Below are 19,064 nucleotides of genomic sequence, written 5' to 3' on the forward strand. Positions count from 1 at the left end.
AAAATATTTTCAACTCAAGAAAGTCTGTCTTTTCTGTTGGTAAACTATATGCTCGACAAATTTTGGCCTACAAATCATGCTGCAAGGAACAAATAAAATCATTAACAGAAAGGATATCTGGGACACTAATCTGGCGCACTCTGTGAACGTTCAGATTGTTTTGTGTTTACTATAATCAGCATAGTTTATGCAGAAAAAAAATGAAGACAGATTACAATGATGATAAACTATTATTCTGAATCTATTTAAAATAAAATAAATGACCCTGAACCTAAATTTAAATAATACATGATCAGCTAAAAAGGAGCTTTCATAAAAAAGAATATGCATTTGGACTGAGAATTTTTCCCCACTTATTTTCATGCTAATTGTAATCTTTAGGAAGAGAACTCTTTAGGATGGGATCTATCGTGAAAATGCTGACAGACACTTAAGCGTTACGTTGGTAGTAAAGTGTAGAAAGCTCTTAGCGGTGTTAAACCCTTCATTTCTGTTATTCTTTTTTTCTTTTAGCCAGTACTCTACAGCTAATGATTCATTATTACCACAGAAATACACAGTTGGTCACCTACGTTGTTTAATATGTGTGCAGCCTTTAATTGATTGCATTTTGTGGTTGGTTCAGAGAACATTGAGCACAATATTTTGGGGTTAGAAAAGGAATATAGTATCAACAAGTAAGACCTTAAAGCTGCACCAGTATTTGCTGCACACCCAGGTGATGAAGCTCTGCCCCTATCTGAGTTGGAGGAAATTTTGCCAGCACCACTGCCAACACATGCCAGCTCCCACAAGCTGAGAAAAGAATAGCTCTTTTTTCTGGTTTGATGAACAAACTGTAAGAGTAATTACATCATTTAATACAAAAAAAAATGACAGTGCTTGACGACTCACAACAAACAGGATGGAGGGAGAGAGAGAAGAGATGAGTGAAGTAAAAAAAGTACCCAGTGCTTTTTGTTCAAGCCTGCTTTCTTTTTGTTCAAGCTGAAGCATTTTATTTGATCTGAAACAAAACATTTTGTCTACTGATCATTTTTCAGTTAAGAAAACATGAATTAAAACCAAAAGTGTCATTTCAGAATACAAATGTTTTCATTGAAAAATTTCCAATGTTTCTGATTTTTCAATTCTTTTCTCATATTTTTCCAACGCATTTATGCACTAAGTTGAATCTGAAGTTAAAATACTTTTCCTTTGAAACCACATTTTACTAAAATTTTCAGGCTTTGTATGATCACAGATGTAAAGGTCATAAGAAAGCTTCACCTGGGTCTCTTTGCAAGACCAAGGCACTAATTCCAAACCTTTACTAACCTACATGCAAGTTGGTAGTTATCAAAAAGGAAACTTATTCTTTATATAGTTGAGGATCTGGACTGTGAACAGGGATATGAACTCTAGTCCCTTCTTTCTAGTCCTTAACAGTCTGTAGATGAAAGGACAGATCTGTGTGCACGTAAGTACCTCTCCAAAGAAAAGTAGTTCAACTAACAACATGCCACAGTGATCTTTCCTCTCACTTTCCTGCATCATGTTTCTTATTCTTTGCCCAGAAATTCTCTACGTGAATAGTATAAGCTTTTCAGGAGAGGGCTGTCATTTCCATACTTCTCTGCAAAGTACGCAGCACATTAGCCAGGCAGTGATGGTAATTCTGCCTCCCTCCCTCAGCATCCCCTCCTAACAGAATACAACATCCTCATCTTGCCTGAGCATTTTGCAACCATCAGTTGACTTTTGTGGGTGAAAAGGCAGAATGTTAAATTAATCAGCAGGAAGAAATAAGACTGCAGTTTAAAATGTCTCCATTCACTTCTTTTCATGCCTCTAGAATGAGTCAAACTATTTCTACTGTAAAAATGAGAAGAGAGGAAAAAAAAAAAAGGACAAACATGGTCTACAAGTTGAGCATTATAAGACACCTGCACACTGTTCTGCAGTGTTGCCTGAAGAAGAAAAAGCAGCAACTCAGAGGTGGCTGTGAGAGCACAATTTATGCCTGAAAATACTTCTTTGCCATGGCAGAGAGATGGTGTTGAAATTTGCCGTGGGCTCCTTTGATAATTAGGTACAACGGACAACTCTGCAGGCAGGCTTAAAGACTCTGATTCCTTCTTTAATAGCCTTAGTTCAAATTACATGACATTTTTATTACCACTGTGAAAAACCCACCTGGCAAGCAAAGCCTCTTTTTCCTTTTCCCCCTATGTATGTCTAACATTTGGGGATCTTAATTCAAGGGAAGGCAAGGAGGCAGGTTAGAGAGGGGGTCATCACCTCTGAGTCCTACAGTGCTGATTAGTTACTTTTTATTATGAGGCTCTGTAACAAGGTCTAATAAATAACGGGAAGCCCAGAGCTACACATATATTACCCATGGTGAAGCCTGCTTACCCAAAACACAGTTCCATGGGTTTGATTTTAACAGAAATGCTCGAGTCACGTGCATCCTTATTTCAGTGCTTTCATAAAAGCACACTAATTGACTTGTAACTATGCATGCTAGAGGATGCAAACTAGGGATGGATGTTTTGTACTCCCACACTGCATTGATCTGCGAACCTGAGCTCTCATCCTATACAGCAAATCCAGTGACACGATGAATGGGTACAGTCCAGGGTAAGGACAGCACCAAAAATTCAGAGCACTACGAAATCTGTGAACTAATTTAAGATAGAGGGTGCAGAGTTAAAATGTTAGACATCTGCCAAAGGAACAACCCATGGAATATCTTGGTCTGGTTGTAACAATTCCCAACTACTTGTAGTTTCTCAACAGTAACAGAAACTTGCTGATAATACCATACAGAAGCAAACTGATGGGAAACGCATCTAACCGGCAAGTTCACCATGGTTCATCAAATTTGAAACATACATGACATTTTTTGAAATACATCAGTAAATATGACTGGGTGGAAGATGTAGGCTGGCTCAGGGCACTGACAGAACAGTTTGCCTGAAGCAGCATACCTGTAATGGGACATATAAACAAGAGCTGTTACTGTGAAAAAAATCATTTGCAAAAAGTTACTACCGCAGTTGCCATAGCTACTTCTAAGTGAAAAAAAGGGATGGACTGCGGTATGGCTGGTAATGATGCAGTAGATTTTGGTAAATGCTACATTTTAATGCTGGCTGTGATGCACAGGAGATTAGGTATGTGATAATTAGCTTTGTTGAACAGAAGATTCACTGAATTGTGACGGGTCTGTAAACTGAGTCAAAGCTTTTTAACGGAGTGAGAAAAGGGAGTTGTCACAAAATTAATTTGAAACATGAATGTGTAATGATATGGCACAATGAAGGACAAATACAGCTTTTTCAAACTCAGTTTCACTAACAAATGCGCATAAAGGAAAAGTTTTGAACTGTGCTCGAGCTGGAGAGCTCTTTAAACACAAACCTCAAATTGTCCTTCCAACGCAGAGAGCAACGTGACCAAAATCACTCTATTCATTGTGCCAGAGAGGACACAGTGTTGTTAAATGTTGTTTACTTGCAATGGCAGAAGTTTCCAATAATTGTATTTTGTGTTCAGAAGCCCAAAAGAGGATTGTATACCTAAAGGCATTCTAGCAATATATGATAGATTTCATCTGCATGCAATTAAGGTGTAACGTTAGGTCAGTTATTTTAGCATATTTTAATAACTAGTGGCTAAATGGCTGAACTTCAAATTATTGATCACGTAATAAAGCAAAGGAATCTCTCTCTATCTGCCTGCTCTCCAAAATCACTTTTACAAGAAACAAACAACTCAGAAGTGAGACCAAAAAAATGTACAATGGAAGGTGCAAAGACCTATCTATATTCACCATGTCTATAGGAGCTGGGACCACCCTGTCCATAGCGTAACTATAGCTTAGTCTTTGCTCAAAGAGCTATTAATCAGGTAATTCATTATTAAACAAGGAAGACAAGAAGATGCTGTTAGGTGCACATTCCATGAAAGTTCACGAGGATACAAGTGTTTGTTTTCTTTACAACTGGTACAGCAAATGATAACCAGCATCTGGAACAGGCCAAGCACAAGTTGGATATTGGACATCCTCACGCAGCGACTTCCTTCTCTCCCTTGAGAGTTAAGCATGAAGGAAAAAATGCTGCTTTTTGAAAGCCCTGGTTAAGGCATACTGAGAGCTATATCACAGGCAGACAACACATTCAGTAGAAGAGAAAAAGTATGGTGACTTTGACAGGAGACCATTCATCTTTAAGATTAATACTGATGCTGAAATGAATGTCATTTTGCCAAGGACTGCCACAAGGGGCAGCTGCATTGGATAGCATCATTTCCACGCAGGGCTAAAATCAACCCCCAGAACACTCATGAGAGACTTCAGCTACCATCAGGGGAATTTGAGAACAGATTTTCAGGCACATAGATAGCTACTATGTCTTTAGATTTTATTCACTACAAAGGAGAGGGAGCAACTCACACTGCCTTGGTTCCAAGTCATTCATCACTCTTTAGACAGAAAACTATTTCCACTTCCAATTAAAACCCTGTTTAAAAAACCCAACAGGCTTTTGGGACACACCATGTTTTTAACAGTAAATACTCCAAAAAGTACCTGACTTCGCCTTCTCTGATGTGACCTTCTAGTTCTTCTATGAATTTTTCCCCTTTCATCCAATAGATCATGGGGCCTGATTCTCCACTGAATCCAAAGAAAGCTTTGCAGGCCACAGTCAACGGGTTTCCTGAGGACAAGAAGAAAAGATAGGGTTAGACACCTCATCATGGCTACTAGCGAGAGAATGATTATGAAAAATCTCAACACATCAGATAAATCTCCCCATTTAAAATTGGAGGGAAAAAGAAAAAAATAAGGAATAACTACAAACCATAGGAAAAAAGGTGATGTTGATTTGCATCTATAGGAAATAGCTGTGAAATGAAACTCTGAGGTTATCTGTCATTTCATTTTTCCCAGAAAGATACTACATGAACAATGAGAAGGTATAGAAATGGTGGCAACATGAGGTGATGTCAGACTGGTTGTTAAAAAGAAAGAGATGACTTGTCAGACTCTTGGAATCTCTACCAGGACTTGGGAGTGTGCCCTAAGAGACAGGTAAATCACTGAACTTGCTTACTGCTGCCTATCCACCCGTAAAAAAGACACAGTAATAATTTCTTCCTCACTTAGATAGAAATCAAATGTTAATGAAGTCTTGGTAAGCTGTTCAGAGAGCTTTTAAAGATCCCCAAGTAATACATGATGCCAGTGAGCACCAATGACACTCATGTTGCTGTCAACAGGCTTTTGGCAAAGGACCAAACTGCAAAGCATTACTCAAGCAATAAAGAACTCTCCCTTCCAGCTCTGCAAAAATACTTCCAAAAGAAAGAAAATAAAACTTGGAAACTAATCAGTTTTGGGTTTCTGGGTTGTTTTTTTTTTTCTCTCCAAGAATTCAGCATTTAGATGGGTTTTTGGCTACAGCTTCAGCTGTACTAGCTAGTCCAGGACTGTGCTTACACTGTCAGGACAGATGGTTGTCTGCCTGCAGAAGACAAAAAAAAAAAAAAAAAAAAAAAAAAGAACACCCCCCCCCAAACAAGCCAGGAAATTCAGGAGAACCATGCCCATTCCCTTGGCATGCAAATACAGCTGCCACACCCACTTCTCTTTCCCTGTTTTACTCAGCAGAGTTGGTGCAGGTTGCAAAGTAGCTGTAGAGTCACCAACTTACACGGGAGCACAGACCTCATTTAATGTCAATGGAGACTCCTGCTGAATCTTTCAGGACTTGGATCAAACATGGCAAGTCCAGATAATACATTTTACTGTATTTGGAAGAAATTTTTTATTATGCCAGCCTTTTTTAGTGTCAGCAGGAGGCTCTTTTGACACTGAAATAGAACTTTTCAAAAAGGGCTAGTCATTTGGAGCACATCACTTGGTTGAGCATGGGCTAATGGTTTCACATGATTGGCTTACTGTGGCTTAATCAGTCACCCCTTGTCTGCTCAGCAGTGATAACTCGCTGTGTGCATACTCAGAGCTGTGGGTTAAAGCATCTTTGCCAAAACCCCCACAGAGCTGTCCTAAGTCAACTACTTGCACTTGTCTATCCATTCCAATTTAAGACATGTCAAAGAGACTGATTAGTCAGGAAGCGCAGCCTTCCCAGCCACTGAAAATCAGCCGTCTTTAAATTGTTTCCAAGTCAAGACCCAAAAATTACAAGCCCTTTCAAAACATTAGGATACAGCAAGAAACGGTTTAGACTGCACTTCAGTCTCTGTTTCTCAAATAGCGAACAACAAAAATGGAAAATGTTTATCCTGAAAATGTTTTACAAAACCTTTCATTATCTCCATATTCACTATGAACTCTGGTACCACAGCCGGCCACTGAACGTGTGCTGATGCTGACAGATTATATACAACCAGCTCAAATGTCCAGAACATAAGAAGGGGTGGGTATTCACAGTTACCTGTACATCCCACAGCATTGACCATCATCATAAAAAAGTTCCAAACTTCATTAACTAATGAAGAGTGAGAAACACTGCTAGGCAGACCTTAATTCCACTACAAGACAATATCAGAGCAGTTTCTTTCCTTCTGCTCCTAACCAGTTCACCCAGCCCTTCAAGGTGCTGTGTGCCCTCCATGGGTAGAGGGGAGAATTGGAGCCTCTGGCTACATCCATCTCACGTTTTCCTAACGTGCTGAATGCCTGCGCGGTGTGAGATCTTTTGTGCCACTCGCCTCAGAGTCACGATACGCATCTATTTAAATACCACTTAGTGATTCCTAGCATGTGGCTGCTCAGTCCATGTTTGATTTTAATGGAAAAAGACAATTGAAGCAATGTGAAAAAGAAAAGAGCTAGACGTGGCCTATCAGCATTGACAGTATATGCCCTTTCCTTGGCACACCATGCTGGGCATGAAGTGGTACAGGCAAAATATATTACAGGGTGTGCTTTTCCTCAAACCAGCAGATTTTTACTTAAAAAACAAACCCTGAAGAAATGAAAATATTCCAAGGTGAGTCTAAGATTTCTATACATGCAGAGTAAATATCCTTAGGTAATACGTCTGGTATGAAGAAATGAGAAGTTTTCTATACAAATAGGAAAACCTAAAAAAACCTAGCTGTTGGTACACAGCTTCTGTAATAAACAAACCCAATATAAAGCATCAGTAGCCTTTACTGTGGCAGCCTGCAAGCTCCAAACATGCCCAGGCAGATCTATTTCCCAGCTTTGCCATCAGGGAAAACCAGCAGAATAAACTAATACTGTCAACGGCAAATTTTAGAACAAATTAGTATTTTCAGCTCAAAGTCTGGGACTGGCCATACCTGAAAAAACCCATGGTCCATCTCATCTGCAAACCCATCACTGATCAGAGGGAGGTATAAGCAACTGTTTCTCATGGAACAACTAATTTTTATCTCAGAAGCAGAATGATCTATGTCTGGGTTGAACTGATCTGTCCTGGGGTGGAAAGACCTTGGGGCTTGATGACACCTCAATGTCCCATCCAAGTGCGAATTCTCACATACTTATACTTGAGTAGTTCTACTTGAGGAGTTCTTCTACTTCTCAAGCTGGTAAGGACATCTCGCTCTTATCTCTCTGAAGCTTCTGGTTTATAACTCATCACTCCTTTGTGACTGGAAGCAGGACAGTCAGAAAAGGTAACATTGGCTCTTCCTTGTAGGCACACTTTACCTCCTCAAAGAAGCCTCCAAAAGGAAAAGAAGGGAGGTTTCCCTGCTCCTGCTATGTTAAGACACAGCTGGCCACAGCAGCAACCTGTTACTAGTGGTTTTCAGGGAACTTCAACCAATTCCCATCGAGAAAAGAATATGGCATGTCTCACTGCATTTCCCCCCAAGTACTGAGATCCTAAAACTGCAGCTGAATTCCCTGGTTCCTACATATACCCTTGCATATAGGGAGAAACAGGCACTAAGCATGGAAAGTGCTCTTTGCAGGTCCTGATTTTGGGGCTGGCGTCAAGCCACGTGGTGTCACACTGAGTCACAGTTCCAGGCAGAAGGAGCTAACAGGCAGTTTGTAACTCCAGCAACTCACCTTGTGTAAGGCCCAAACTTTTGCATATCATTGCTGTTATTCTGCATGACACTAAGTAGTTCCACTACTAACTCATCTTACTAAGTAAAATTCCCCTTGCATCATTTAATTAACAACATCAAAGTTCCTAGAGCAAATGGTATGCTAAAAGTTTTCCATTTATAAATGCTTTCTGCCTAATCAGATAGATATTTCAGTTGCAATTTTAATTAATAAAATAATTTGCTGAGAAACAGAGAAAATGATTAGTGAGATTTCTAATGGTTCAACACTTAAGAGAATGTTTTAAGAAGCACAAGAAGAAAGTAGAAAACCTTGCTTGTAGACATCACTGAGTCTGCTGCTTTCCTGGGGTCACCTTGTTACAGTAAAGCCTCGGGTTCCAGCAGAAGTCTCTGCTTTAGCTTTTTTCCCTACTCTGTCGATCAGGCAGGCTTGCTGCAAACTCCCAGCTGATAAGACGCAACTGCTGGCAATCAGAATGACTTTTATGGCTAAATTTTATTGTACATTTTTCACCTGACCATTTTCTCAATAAGTCTATGTGAACTCTACCATACATTTTAGCAATTTTTTTTTTTTTTCTGAAAATGAGAATTCCACAGAAATGCAATTATTCAAGCAAAATAGCTGCCTGATGGCAGTATGAGTACTGGCTAAGGATGGAAAAAGGGTCTGCAAAAGAATTTAGCCAGGCATGATTCTGAATTTGCTTACTGCAGGTCCGACATGCTTTGAAAGAGAACGGCAAATCGTGCAGTGCAGTCTCTCTTGAATGAGGCATGCTCCAAGAATCGAGTAAATGAAGCTTAAAATACCTAAAAGTTGTTCTGTCTTTTAAGAACTTAAATGCCAAGGGTAGATGACTGACCAGCATGGAAGACAAAAGCTGTTCACAGATCACAAGATCTGGCTCATGCCAAGGCACTTTTTCAGGGATTGTTTTGAAAATGTAGCTTGATTATTTGTTCTTTTTTCACTCGTTTTACACAAGCAGGTGTATTTTGTGGCTTATTTGCAAGCATCCATTCAAGGGTGGAACACAGAGTCCATATTCTCTGATGTCCACATTCTGCTGGTGCTCTGTTCTTCCAGCAAATCAAGCTTTCACTCCTGGAGCAAATGATCCCAGAGTAACCCCATCAAACAGCCAAAGTCATCTGTGAAACCCTGGGGGCTTTTTTTTTATCCCTATGGCTTGAAACATTAGTGTTTTTTTCCAAGTCTTTCACATTTATGTGCCAGATACACCACCACTCTCAACAAGCTTGAGCTGAACCAGATGATCCTTCCAAGCTAGTGGTAGAACTGACTGAAAGTGCCAAAGACCTCCTTTTGGACCAAGCAACATCAGTAGTCAGTCCTGCACATGTTGCTAGCTGGATTTACATCTTCAGACCATCCGAATGTTCATACCATTGACTGTAATATCATTGCTTTTATCTCTTTCAGGGCTGGATACTGTATACACATAGAAGGGAAAACAAGCGTACTGCTGCCACAAAAAAAAAGTAAAAAAATCATTCCATCACTCCAAGTCTCTCTTATCGATGCATATGCACCATGAAGCTCCTCTCTGATAATGTTGCCTCTGTCTCCTTCCCTATAAGACTGACAGAGAGAAGTGTTTGCAAAGGAGCAGCTTCCCACTCTTGACACATGCAGATGTTATGCAGGCACTTCATGGACTTTTGTTTCTTCAGTTTGCTGAGACAGAGGACAAGAAAGGCAGGTTACTTATCACATCTCAATAAGTGTATTCTACAAGCTGTCTGCAGAATTGAATCTGACTTTCCAGGCTGTGAGGTTTGCAAGGCAAATCACCATGTCACTGACAAGAACATTATTGTTCTAATGTGCTTTACAAGTGCTAGAAAGTGGCCAAAGAGCAGCAGAGTGATTTACATTCCCCTGGCAATGCAGGCTGGATTGTATACAACCATGAAGTAAAGAACACATTTCCTTTTCCCTCAGAAGGACATCCTGGATAAGAAGATATGGGAGACAGAGCTTATGCCTGCAATTTATCCACAAAACAAATGCCAGGGGCAATGCAGACCTTGACTCGTGAAAAACAATCTCTGTGTGTGGTAGTTTCTATCTAGTTTGCAGAGAATGTCAATTTTCTCTAAGTCCCTTGCAAGGACATCCTCTTAGCTGTTCTCCTCTGCTTAGCAATAATGGGCAGAACCCAGAAGCACACTGCGGTGGTGCAGCCCAAGCCAAACCACACGTTCAGCTCAGCTGGCTGATGCTGAACCTTGAGCTGAGCTGCTGCTGGGGATGCGAGGACGACAACTGTAGCAAATGGGGTCCACTTGAGGCCACTCTTGCAATCTGAGAGCCAAATCCTGGGGCTGAGCTGCTGAGCCCCAGACCTCTGCCTAGGGCTCATCCACAATGGGATGACCTCCTAAAGAAGTCAGGAGGTGTTCAGCAGAGGCAGCTGAGAATACGCTTGGGTTTTGCTCATGTCACCCACCACAGCTGATCACCTGTGTTTCCCAGTCCCATCTCAGCACAGATCAAGGCACTGCAGTACCGCTTCACATCAGGGTCTTCAGCATCTGTTCCTATAACCTGCTAAGGCAGCACTGCAATTCTTCACGGATCTATCCACTACTGAATTTAGACAAAGCTACAAACCCCCACAAAAACTTCAGGTACATTATCACCACCCTTCTTTATTTTTCCCTGGCCATTTCCCAGTGTTACGTGATCAAAGATTTGAATGTCATTGGATCCAGTGAAAACAAAACATACTCAAACCAAATTATTTTCTCTGGAAAAAAAAAAATTACAGAAAATCCTATAATGTTTCAAAATTCTATTCCATCAGCCAGTAGATTCATGACTGGATATGATCCATCCAAACATTTGCATAATTAAAGATCAGCCAGGAATTAATGAATTGAAAACATTTTAAATAAAATTAAGAAACCTGCTTTGGGTAGTGATAATAATTGCTTTAATAAGATAAATTTATAGTGAAATCAAACCTAACTAGCCTCCAGACATTTCAAACCAGTTTAACAGCATTTAAAAACTCACACACACACACACACACATATATATAACTAGATTGTTTTGTTCTGCAAGTTTCTACAAAGAAACAGACTAAAGGAGGTGCTCTTGCCCTAAGTAAGGCCCATGTTATGAACAGCATATGCTAGCCACTAAAATAATATTCTGGTAGCTGTATTGATATGTAGAAAAATTAAATGGTGGCGATACGTGACATACATTAAGTTGGCTCTTCACTCATATACGAACTTCTTGACTAAGACAAGTCTGGTAATAAAAAAGAGCCCAGTAAAAACTTTGACAAGAAAAATGCAAAAGATCTTTAGGTCTTATGTTGTCCTCTGTAGTTTATGATCTTAATTCTAACTTACTTTCTTGCTCTGCTCTTATTTCTTATGCCCTGAGACATCACAAAACACACGGCCATGAGATATTTGTGCTTTTCTGTCTCACTCAAGTGAGCAAATGGCATATATAAAAAGTAGCACAAAAATAACCCTAAGAGCAAGCAGCAAAACCCCAAACATGAAACAAAGCAACTAAGCCTCTAGATAGTTTGTTGCCAAGAACACCAGTCAATGCATTTGCTGACATTCCATACAGCCCCAACCATTTTGAATTTAAATAACACAAGCATGACCCACTGCAAGTGCTGCTTGTAGGCTTGGCTATTGACCGTGGCGCTCTCAAAAAGACAAAAACAAAACTAAAATACACACAAGGCTGAAATGTTGCTGATATAAAATTATCAGATGTTCCAAAAATGAATCAATCAAGGCACAAATCTCCTGGAGCAACTTTCTTCCAAAAACACACCCAGAAAAACATCCCACCCCTCCCCCAAAGTAAACCTCACCTGACCCCTGTAAAATCCTTTATCCCATTTTCAGAACTGTCTTGGGATCAGAATTTGTAGTCATTGAGAGCTCAGGTGTAACTGAAAGTCAAGGATTTTCGCATTTCTGTTATTCACCTACAATGAAGATAAATGCTTAGTGGGATTTCCAGAAGCAGCTTGACAGCTGCCGTGTGCTGACTTTAACTTGGGCTCAAAGCTGAGGTTCTACTGAAAATCTCATTTCTGTGCATTTTGAGGCACAAAAACATTATTTAAGAGAAATGCCATGTAGGTACTTAAAAAACATCCCCTTGGTGGTAGGGTTCCAAATGCTGCGGCAGCCCAATGGCAACACAGCAGTGACATCCAGACTAAGGTGAACTAAGCTCGGAGTGAGATGAAACAAATCTCTCTACGGCCAGGGCACGGGCATGGCCCCATGCTGTCACTGCAATCATTTCTCTCTATTCTGATATTGCTTTTTAGCATGGCCAAAAAAGGTGGCAACACACACGTGTGTTGCTCTGAGAGAAGAGCAGGAAGAGAAAACTTACTCAGAGGGACACTTCCTTCCTTAGATTGCTGTCCCATGATGAGAAGGGGAAACAGCCAACTGTTTGTTTGAGCTACAAAGAGATTGACCATGAAGACATGTTCCTGTCTCCTCCCAGTGATCTGCTGGCTCAAAAGGAAGGTAGGGTCCTATCCCACACATTGCTGCTTCTTGCCAGCTTCAGGACTTTCCAACTCTCCAACTTGACCCTGCATAAAATTTTCTCTGGACATTCATGTCTTACATTTCCATTTCCTGAGCAAGTACATCTTGAACTTTTCTCTCAGGGGATAAAGAGGATGAAATCCAGCATCCCTTTCTACAGACTAATCTGGCTTCATGTGAAGAAAGTACATGGAGGGACCAACCTAATCAAGATCTGCTTCCATCAATGTGGCCAAATTCTGAACCTTACTTGCAGGAGTATGTAATGGGTATCCAGTTGCATGTCTTAGCAACTTCCCATTTAGTATGCAGAGGGTACATTCAAGGTTGCTAAGGAAACCAGCTGCAGGCAGCAACAGACTGAAGAAATTAGGCTAAACCTCTTCCAACTTCTGTGTTGATTTTTAAACAAATGATAGAACTTGTTAAGACAATGACTACAGAATGGATAATTCTTCTTCACTTAGAAAGGACAAAGCAAATGTGAACTTATGCTTTATGCTATGGATGTCCTGCCCTATAAACGAGGTGAGAGTCTTTGAAATAAATGTATGTTTGAATCTAAGGAGTCACCTGGAGTATTTTCATACTCTGTTTATGACTGTTCACTCAACTCCTGCTTAGATTCTGGCTAACCCAGCTCATGCTAAGGTCTGATGTATGCTGGGAGCAGCACCATTAGGTCAAAGCAAGAGCACCAGGTAGGCAGGACAGGTGGCCAGACAGAGCTAAAGGGCCATTATGCACCATTATCACCTGCAAATTGCTGTCTCCAGCAGCCAGTACCTTTGATCTAGCAGTTTCCTCAGAATCCACTAACTTATGGAAACAGTATAGACCTCCAAGCTGGAGGGTACAAAACATCAGTTTGCCCAAAAAACTTTTGAAGTGGATTCAACAGCAGTTGGACTGATGAGGATTTCATGCTTCCTGGTGTGATACAGGGGACACCTGCAACTTGATGGAGAAGGAAGGATGAGTGTTCTCACCGTTGGCTAGGTAAGTAATTCTTTTCTTTTGCTCATAGGTGCACAATATTAAGAGTTATGGGTTATAACTGCTGAAACCTTATGACTTGAATGCTGAATAAGTGAATTCAGGTGATAGACTAGTCTGGGCAAAAGGGGATTGAGCCCCCATTTGTCATGCTCTTTTATTTCATGAGCTAATTAAGAAATATAATAAACTTTAAATCACAGAATATGTTGTCCTGTAAATGTGAAAGAACCAAACGGACTGTGACATCAGTTTTGTACAAAGATGTTAATGAGAAACCTAATTCTCCCTGAACAGCTTGCTAATACCTCCATAGTGCCCTGCAACAGGCATGTAGAGCCAGAAATGTTAGCATGGTTAACAAGGTCCAGAATATCACCTTGATAGATGTATTTGGATGTTAGCTAAGTCCTTTCCTCTATCTGCTGCCATGCTCCTGGCACAGTACGGGAGAACGGAATGGGAAGACTAAGAAAAGGGGCCAGACACAAGAGGCAGTAACTGCTGCGACCTTGTCATTTCTCCAGCTTTCCTAGCCTTCCTCAAATAAATCAAATGCAGTGCTGGGTCCTGGTCAAGGGGATGGAGGGACAGATGTCAATCATGTCTGATAATCAACATAACCACAACTGTCACCTCACTTGGCCTCAGTTATGCAGGTGGCCCCTCAAGCACAAGGGACAGGACTTGCCATGGCTCGTGATAAGATGACGCAAGTTCCCACTTCCCCTGCACAAAGGGACCAGTGAGGACGCAGCTACCGAGATCAGCTTGTACTCAGATGAGAACCTACAACTGACTGATGTGCTTAAAACTCAGCAAACGCTCAAACATTTTGCTGAATAGGGAGAGGGCTCCCTGTTGATTAAATTTAAGCACGTATTTAAGCGCTAAGCTGAGTAAGGACAACAGTGAGTTCTAAACAGAGGCTGTATTTATGAAAAAGATTCAAAAAGGAAAACAACAGCCACAGAACAACATTTTCTCCAAGCTAACACCAGTAAATAATTCACATTTATTATTTACTTAAATTTAGAGATAACATTTGGGGACAGTAGGAAAGTAAACCACAGTTCAATAAATACAACCTGTATTTTGCTTATTGAGTGAATCAATATTGTTCATTGGTTGTCCAATAAAGAATTTACAGGGAAGTTTAATCTCTTCTAATTTGTAAAAATTAAAGGAAACATATTTATTTGCCATTATTGTTAAAAAAAAAGTCACGATAAAAAAAGTGACATTAAGGTGGGTAGTATTTAAAAAAGTCAATCACACAGAAAACTCTCACTGTTTTACATAATTATTTTTGGTTTGATGCTTTGTTTTTTTGGGGGGTGGGTGGGTTGTTGTTTTCCCCCAAAATATTGGATTAAAAACCTTTTAACCAAGACACAAGATCTAAACCAGGGACTATATCTTGGGTGCAAGAATTTAGCAAGCACTTAAGGATGTAAGGGCCATAAGAAATTTTATAAATTCAGAGTTAAAACTACTCCTTCTTAAAGAGATACAGTGGCATCCCCTTGTGCTCAGTAGCCTGAGCCATAATCTATCAGTTCAGGTAAATGCTGCGTTGAAAATGACCTTGTTTTTGTTCTCTGACAGATGTGATTTACAGAAGTCAATAGACTAATTGCCCTAAACCTATTAGCAATGAGGACTCAGATTCACCCTGAGCCTCTTGCCTTGCAAGTTGATAGCATTCACATTAACCACACGTTAAATGTAATTTTAGTTGCACAGGAGTCTAATAATCTCAGTTTTCCCTAGGTGAGTGCCAAACCATGAAGTCTGTAACTCAGAACTCCTAAATTCTGCCCCATCACTTTTTCCCCCCCTGGATGTTTACGGACAGTGAAGGCACAGCCCCATGGTTTCACCTTCCCCAAATCCACTTAACTCACCCTCATTCTCAACACTGCTGATTAACAATGATTAAAAACACTCCAAAAATCAAAAAAACACTTTGCTGGCTCAAGCAGAAACTCCTGCAAAGGGGAACACCCTGTTGAAATTCATGGTGATGAGACATCACATGCTTGCAGAAAAGTGTGGGATTTTCAACACTTAACAGGGAAATCATCCAAGGATTTCAAAACTCCACTGGGTAAACAGGGAAGGAAAGATGTCTCTGCAAGGATTGACACCAGTCTTCTCCAGATCACAGCAGAGCACCCTTGAAGGAGGAAAACATTGCCTTTGGCTCACAGCATCAGAGGAGCAGGGGTCAGCTTTTGTGGACTCCTGTTCCAGGTTTGAAAGCAGGCAACTGTCACCAGAGTAAGCTATAGATACAGACCTCTCTGGATGGTCTTGCCACTGACATGGGATGCAGCAGAGCCCACATCTCATGTGCATGTGGGATGATGCTGGGAAAGAGGGGAGCACGGATTCACCCTAAGGTGGTCCCATTGCCTTGGGGATTTCCCAGGCGGCCACATCGCTAAGCTGTGGATTCCCCACGGCTAAGGCAAATGGCACAAACAGGTCATACTGTGAGAGGAACGTGGGCTCTGAGCCAGAGATTCTCAGACCTCAGTGTGATATGGAAAGCAAATGCAAGGATAAGAAACCTTTCTGAAAAAATAAAAAAAACCCAAGCCATAATAATAAATATAAGACCAAGACCTTCACCTTCATTTACCCCCCACCTCTTGGGGAGAGGGATGTCATGCCTTCTCAAGACTTACAAGAAGATGTTATGAATTTGAATCTGAAATATATTGAGAAGAGGGAAGCTATATTATCCTGCTGCGGAGAAATCAGAGTGAACTCCTTCCGTTTGGGAGAGTCATGTTATCAGTTTTAATTCAAAGTAACCTCATGAGAATTCAGTGTGAACCTAATGTGGTTGATCTTAAAAAGAACATTTGCTGTTTGAAAATAAAGAGGAATTGGGAAATAGGAGCCCTTCCTCTACCACATGGGCAGGGCTGTCAGCAGGCAAAGCACGAGTGAGCTACTGTCTGGCCCAGGTAAGAGTTCAAACCTGCCCTTTACTCCAGCACGCTGTGAGCAGCCGTGCAAGAGCACTTGGCACACAAAGCTGGCCTCCCACAGAAAGCAACTTTCATTTCATATAGTCCTGGAGCCTCAAAATACCCCTCTCGTATCCTGCCCATAGCACTGTTTGGATATAAGGCAGTATCTCAGGAGCTCAGAGCAGGATCTTAAAAAAAACCCTCGTGAGAGAAAAGCTTTGCTCTTCATTATTGCTTATCTCTTTTCTTAGCTGTGCTAGTACCGAGAAAGAAATTAAGCTGCTCCCTGCAAGATCTAATGTGAAACCACGGCCACTTCGGTGTCAAGATTGTTATTTGAGCTTTTTCCTCATGCCAGAAACCTTTATGTGGTCTTCACCTCTGAATTAACCAGAGAAGGTCACAGACTTGCTCTTCTCTCCTTGGGAAAGCTCCTGCCACCATCCAAAATGAAGCAAGGATCCAGGTAATTGTGATCATCTGGAAGTGTGATGGTCTAATCATAAACAGATGTGCTGGAGCAAGACCAAAGGACTGGCTTTAGAGATGTGCATCTGCTACCTTGCAGAACACTAAATAAAGCTGTGCCTGCAGCTGATAACAGGCTGAGGCAAATACCTTCCCCCAGAATCTTGTGAATGTTTCTTTTAAGAATTTTTAAAGGGATGCTACATATGTTCTCGAAAGTTCAAACAGCAGTACAAAATAGAGACAAATACAACAGATAAAACCTGCTGTAGTCCGGAATGGATTTTCAAGTTCAGGAAACCCTGTGCTCCATGCACAGGGCAACGTGAACATGGCACCGCTTCGCTGTTATTTCCCATTCCAACACCCAGAGGAATACTGGCAGAGGGTACCCAGGGTCGGGTGATACCTGTGAAGAGTTGTTAGTTGCCCTGAAGGGGCTGTTGCACTTTGAAGTAGGAGAGGCTTTTTCTCTAGGTCTTTTCTGCCGAGTATTAGAGACAGAAAAGGCTGGGTAAAATTTTCCCTCTGTTTGAATAATTATCTTCTGTGCTATCTTGTTGAGAACCAATGTGTCTGAACTAATTTACTTCCTTTCTCTGTCAAAAACATAATTATTTCCTTAGCTGATTCATTCTTCCTTCAGTTAGGGCTCAGAAAAAGACACTAACTCAGGTCAGTTCATGAGGAATCATCTTGACTAATCTTCCTTCCCTTCAACCCTCAGCTCCAGAGTTAACCTTCCTAAAGCCTCAGTCTCCACCACTACATCTGTCCTGACTTGGTGATGGATAGAAAGAAGCTTTTCTTGGGTATGGTTTATGTACTCTGGGATTTCACTGGAGGCCTCTAATATTTTGCCTTATATGTTACTGCTGCTGCATTTCAGCCTAGTATTTCTCAGCAGCATTTCCCTCTGATGACTTGTGCAGATAATGGGCAAGATGCACTTCTTGGCTCTGCCAGATGGACTCATCTCGGATGGAAAGCCTGCCTGGAGGGAGACAGGGCTGGATGCAGCATCTGAAAAATCTTTCCCACATTGCAAACCTCAGACTGTGGGCAGGGTTGCCTAAAGAGCGGGGGAGTTGGGGCAATGAGGAAAGAGGCTGAATCTTCACAGGTAGAGGAAGGATGCTGTCAGCTCTGGTCACAGAGAACAGGGCTGACTCGAGGCTTGCTGAAGAGAGCCTGAAAAGCAGCACTCCCTTGGGAAGGCTAGGACAGATTTGTGCTCTGTGCTACCTGTCCCTGTGTCATTTCTCATTTCCCACTAAGGATAAGCTCACAGCCCCACTCAGAGAACGAGCACAGACCCCTGCAGCACATTGTACCTCGTGCCTCTCAGTGTGCTGAAAAACAGGATCCCTTGGGTAGTTATCAGCCAAACAGACCAAGTAATACTCCTATTCCCAAATGCCAAACAAATTAGCTACCCAGATGCTCCCATCCCCCTTCAGTACCCCTAATGAAACCCACTTTAAAAGTCAGCTCCACACAGAAACATATATCTATTTGCTAACAAGTTGGGGGTTTTTTCTTTCTTTTCTAGTGAGCTGAATGTTTCTCATTTTCCCAACAGACAGAAAAGACATTAGATACTTCTGTACTGACTCCTGTAGCACTAGTTTTTCAGCCTTTTTAGATTTACTGACCCCTACAAATTTTATGTTGGAGCTGTTGACCTTCCCCGAGAGCCCTTGCCCCCACCGACATAAAGGCACAGCCTAACTCTCTTTCAGCGCCCTGAGGAGCAATCTGCCACACTCCAGAGTTACCAGCCACTGTCCTCTGAAGTTACCTGACAGCAGTACACAGTGTGGTGTTCGCTGAGATTACAAAGCGTATGTAGCAGCTTACTGGGGATAGCTGTGGAAGGCAAAGAGCAGTCTCCCTTTCAGAAGACTGCTTCTGAGAGACTGCTTCAAATGGGAGAGTAGTAAAAGGGCATTTCAATGAAAGGAGAAACCTCAG

General features: G+C 41.3%; 1 protein-coding gene across 4 annotated transcripts in view; it reads right to left on the bottom strand.

The window, feature by feature from the left end:
* IL1RAPL2 (interleukin 1 receptor accessory protein like 2) overlaps positions 1-19,064 on the bottom strand; it is a 396,885-nt gene that overhangs the window by 22,029 nt on the left and 355,792 nt on the right. For all 4 annotated transcript variants that reach the window (XM_054840037.1, XM_054840038.1, XM_054840040.1 and 1 more), the window contains one exon: positions 4,577-4,706. In XM_054840037.1, coding sequence (XP_054696012.1) covers positions 4,577-4,706 — 130 coding nt within the window. The remainder of the gene's footprint in view (positions 1-4,576; positions 4,707-19,064) is intronic.

The sequence above is a fragment of the Grus americana genome, chromosome 12, assembly GCF_028858705.1.
Source record: "Grus americana isolate bGruAme1 chromosome 12, bGruAme1.mat, whole genome shotgun sequence".
Taxonomy (NCBI): Eukaryota; Metazoa; Chordata; class Aves; order Gruiformes; family Gruidae; genus Grus; species Grus americana.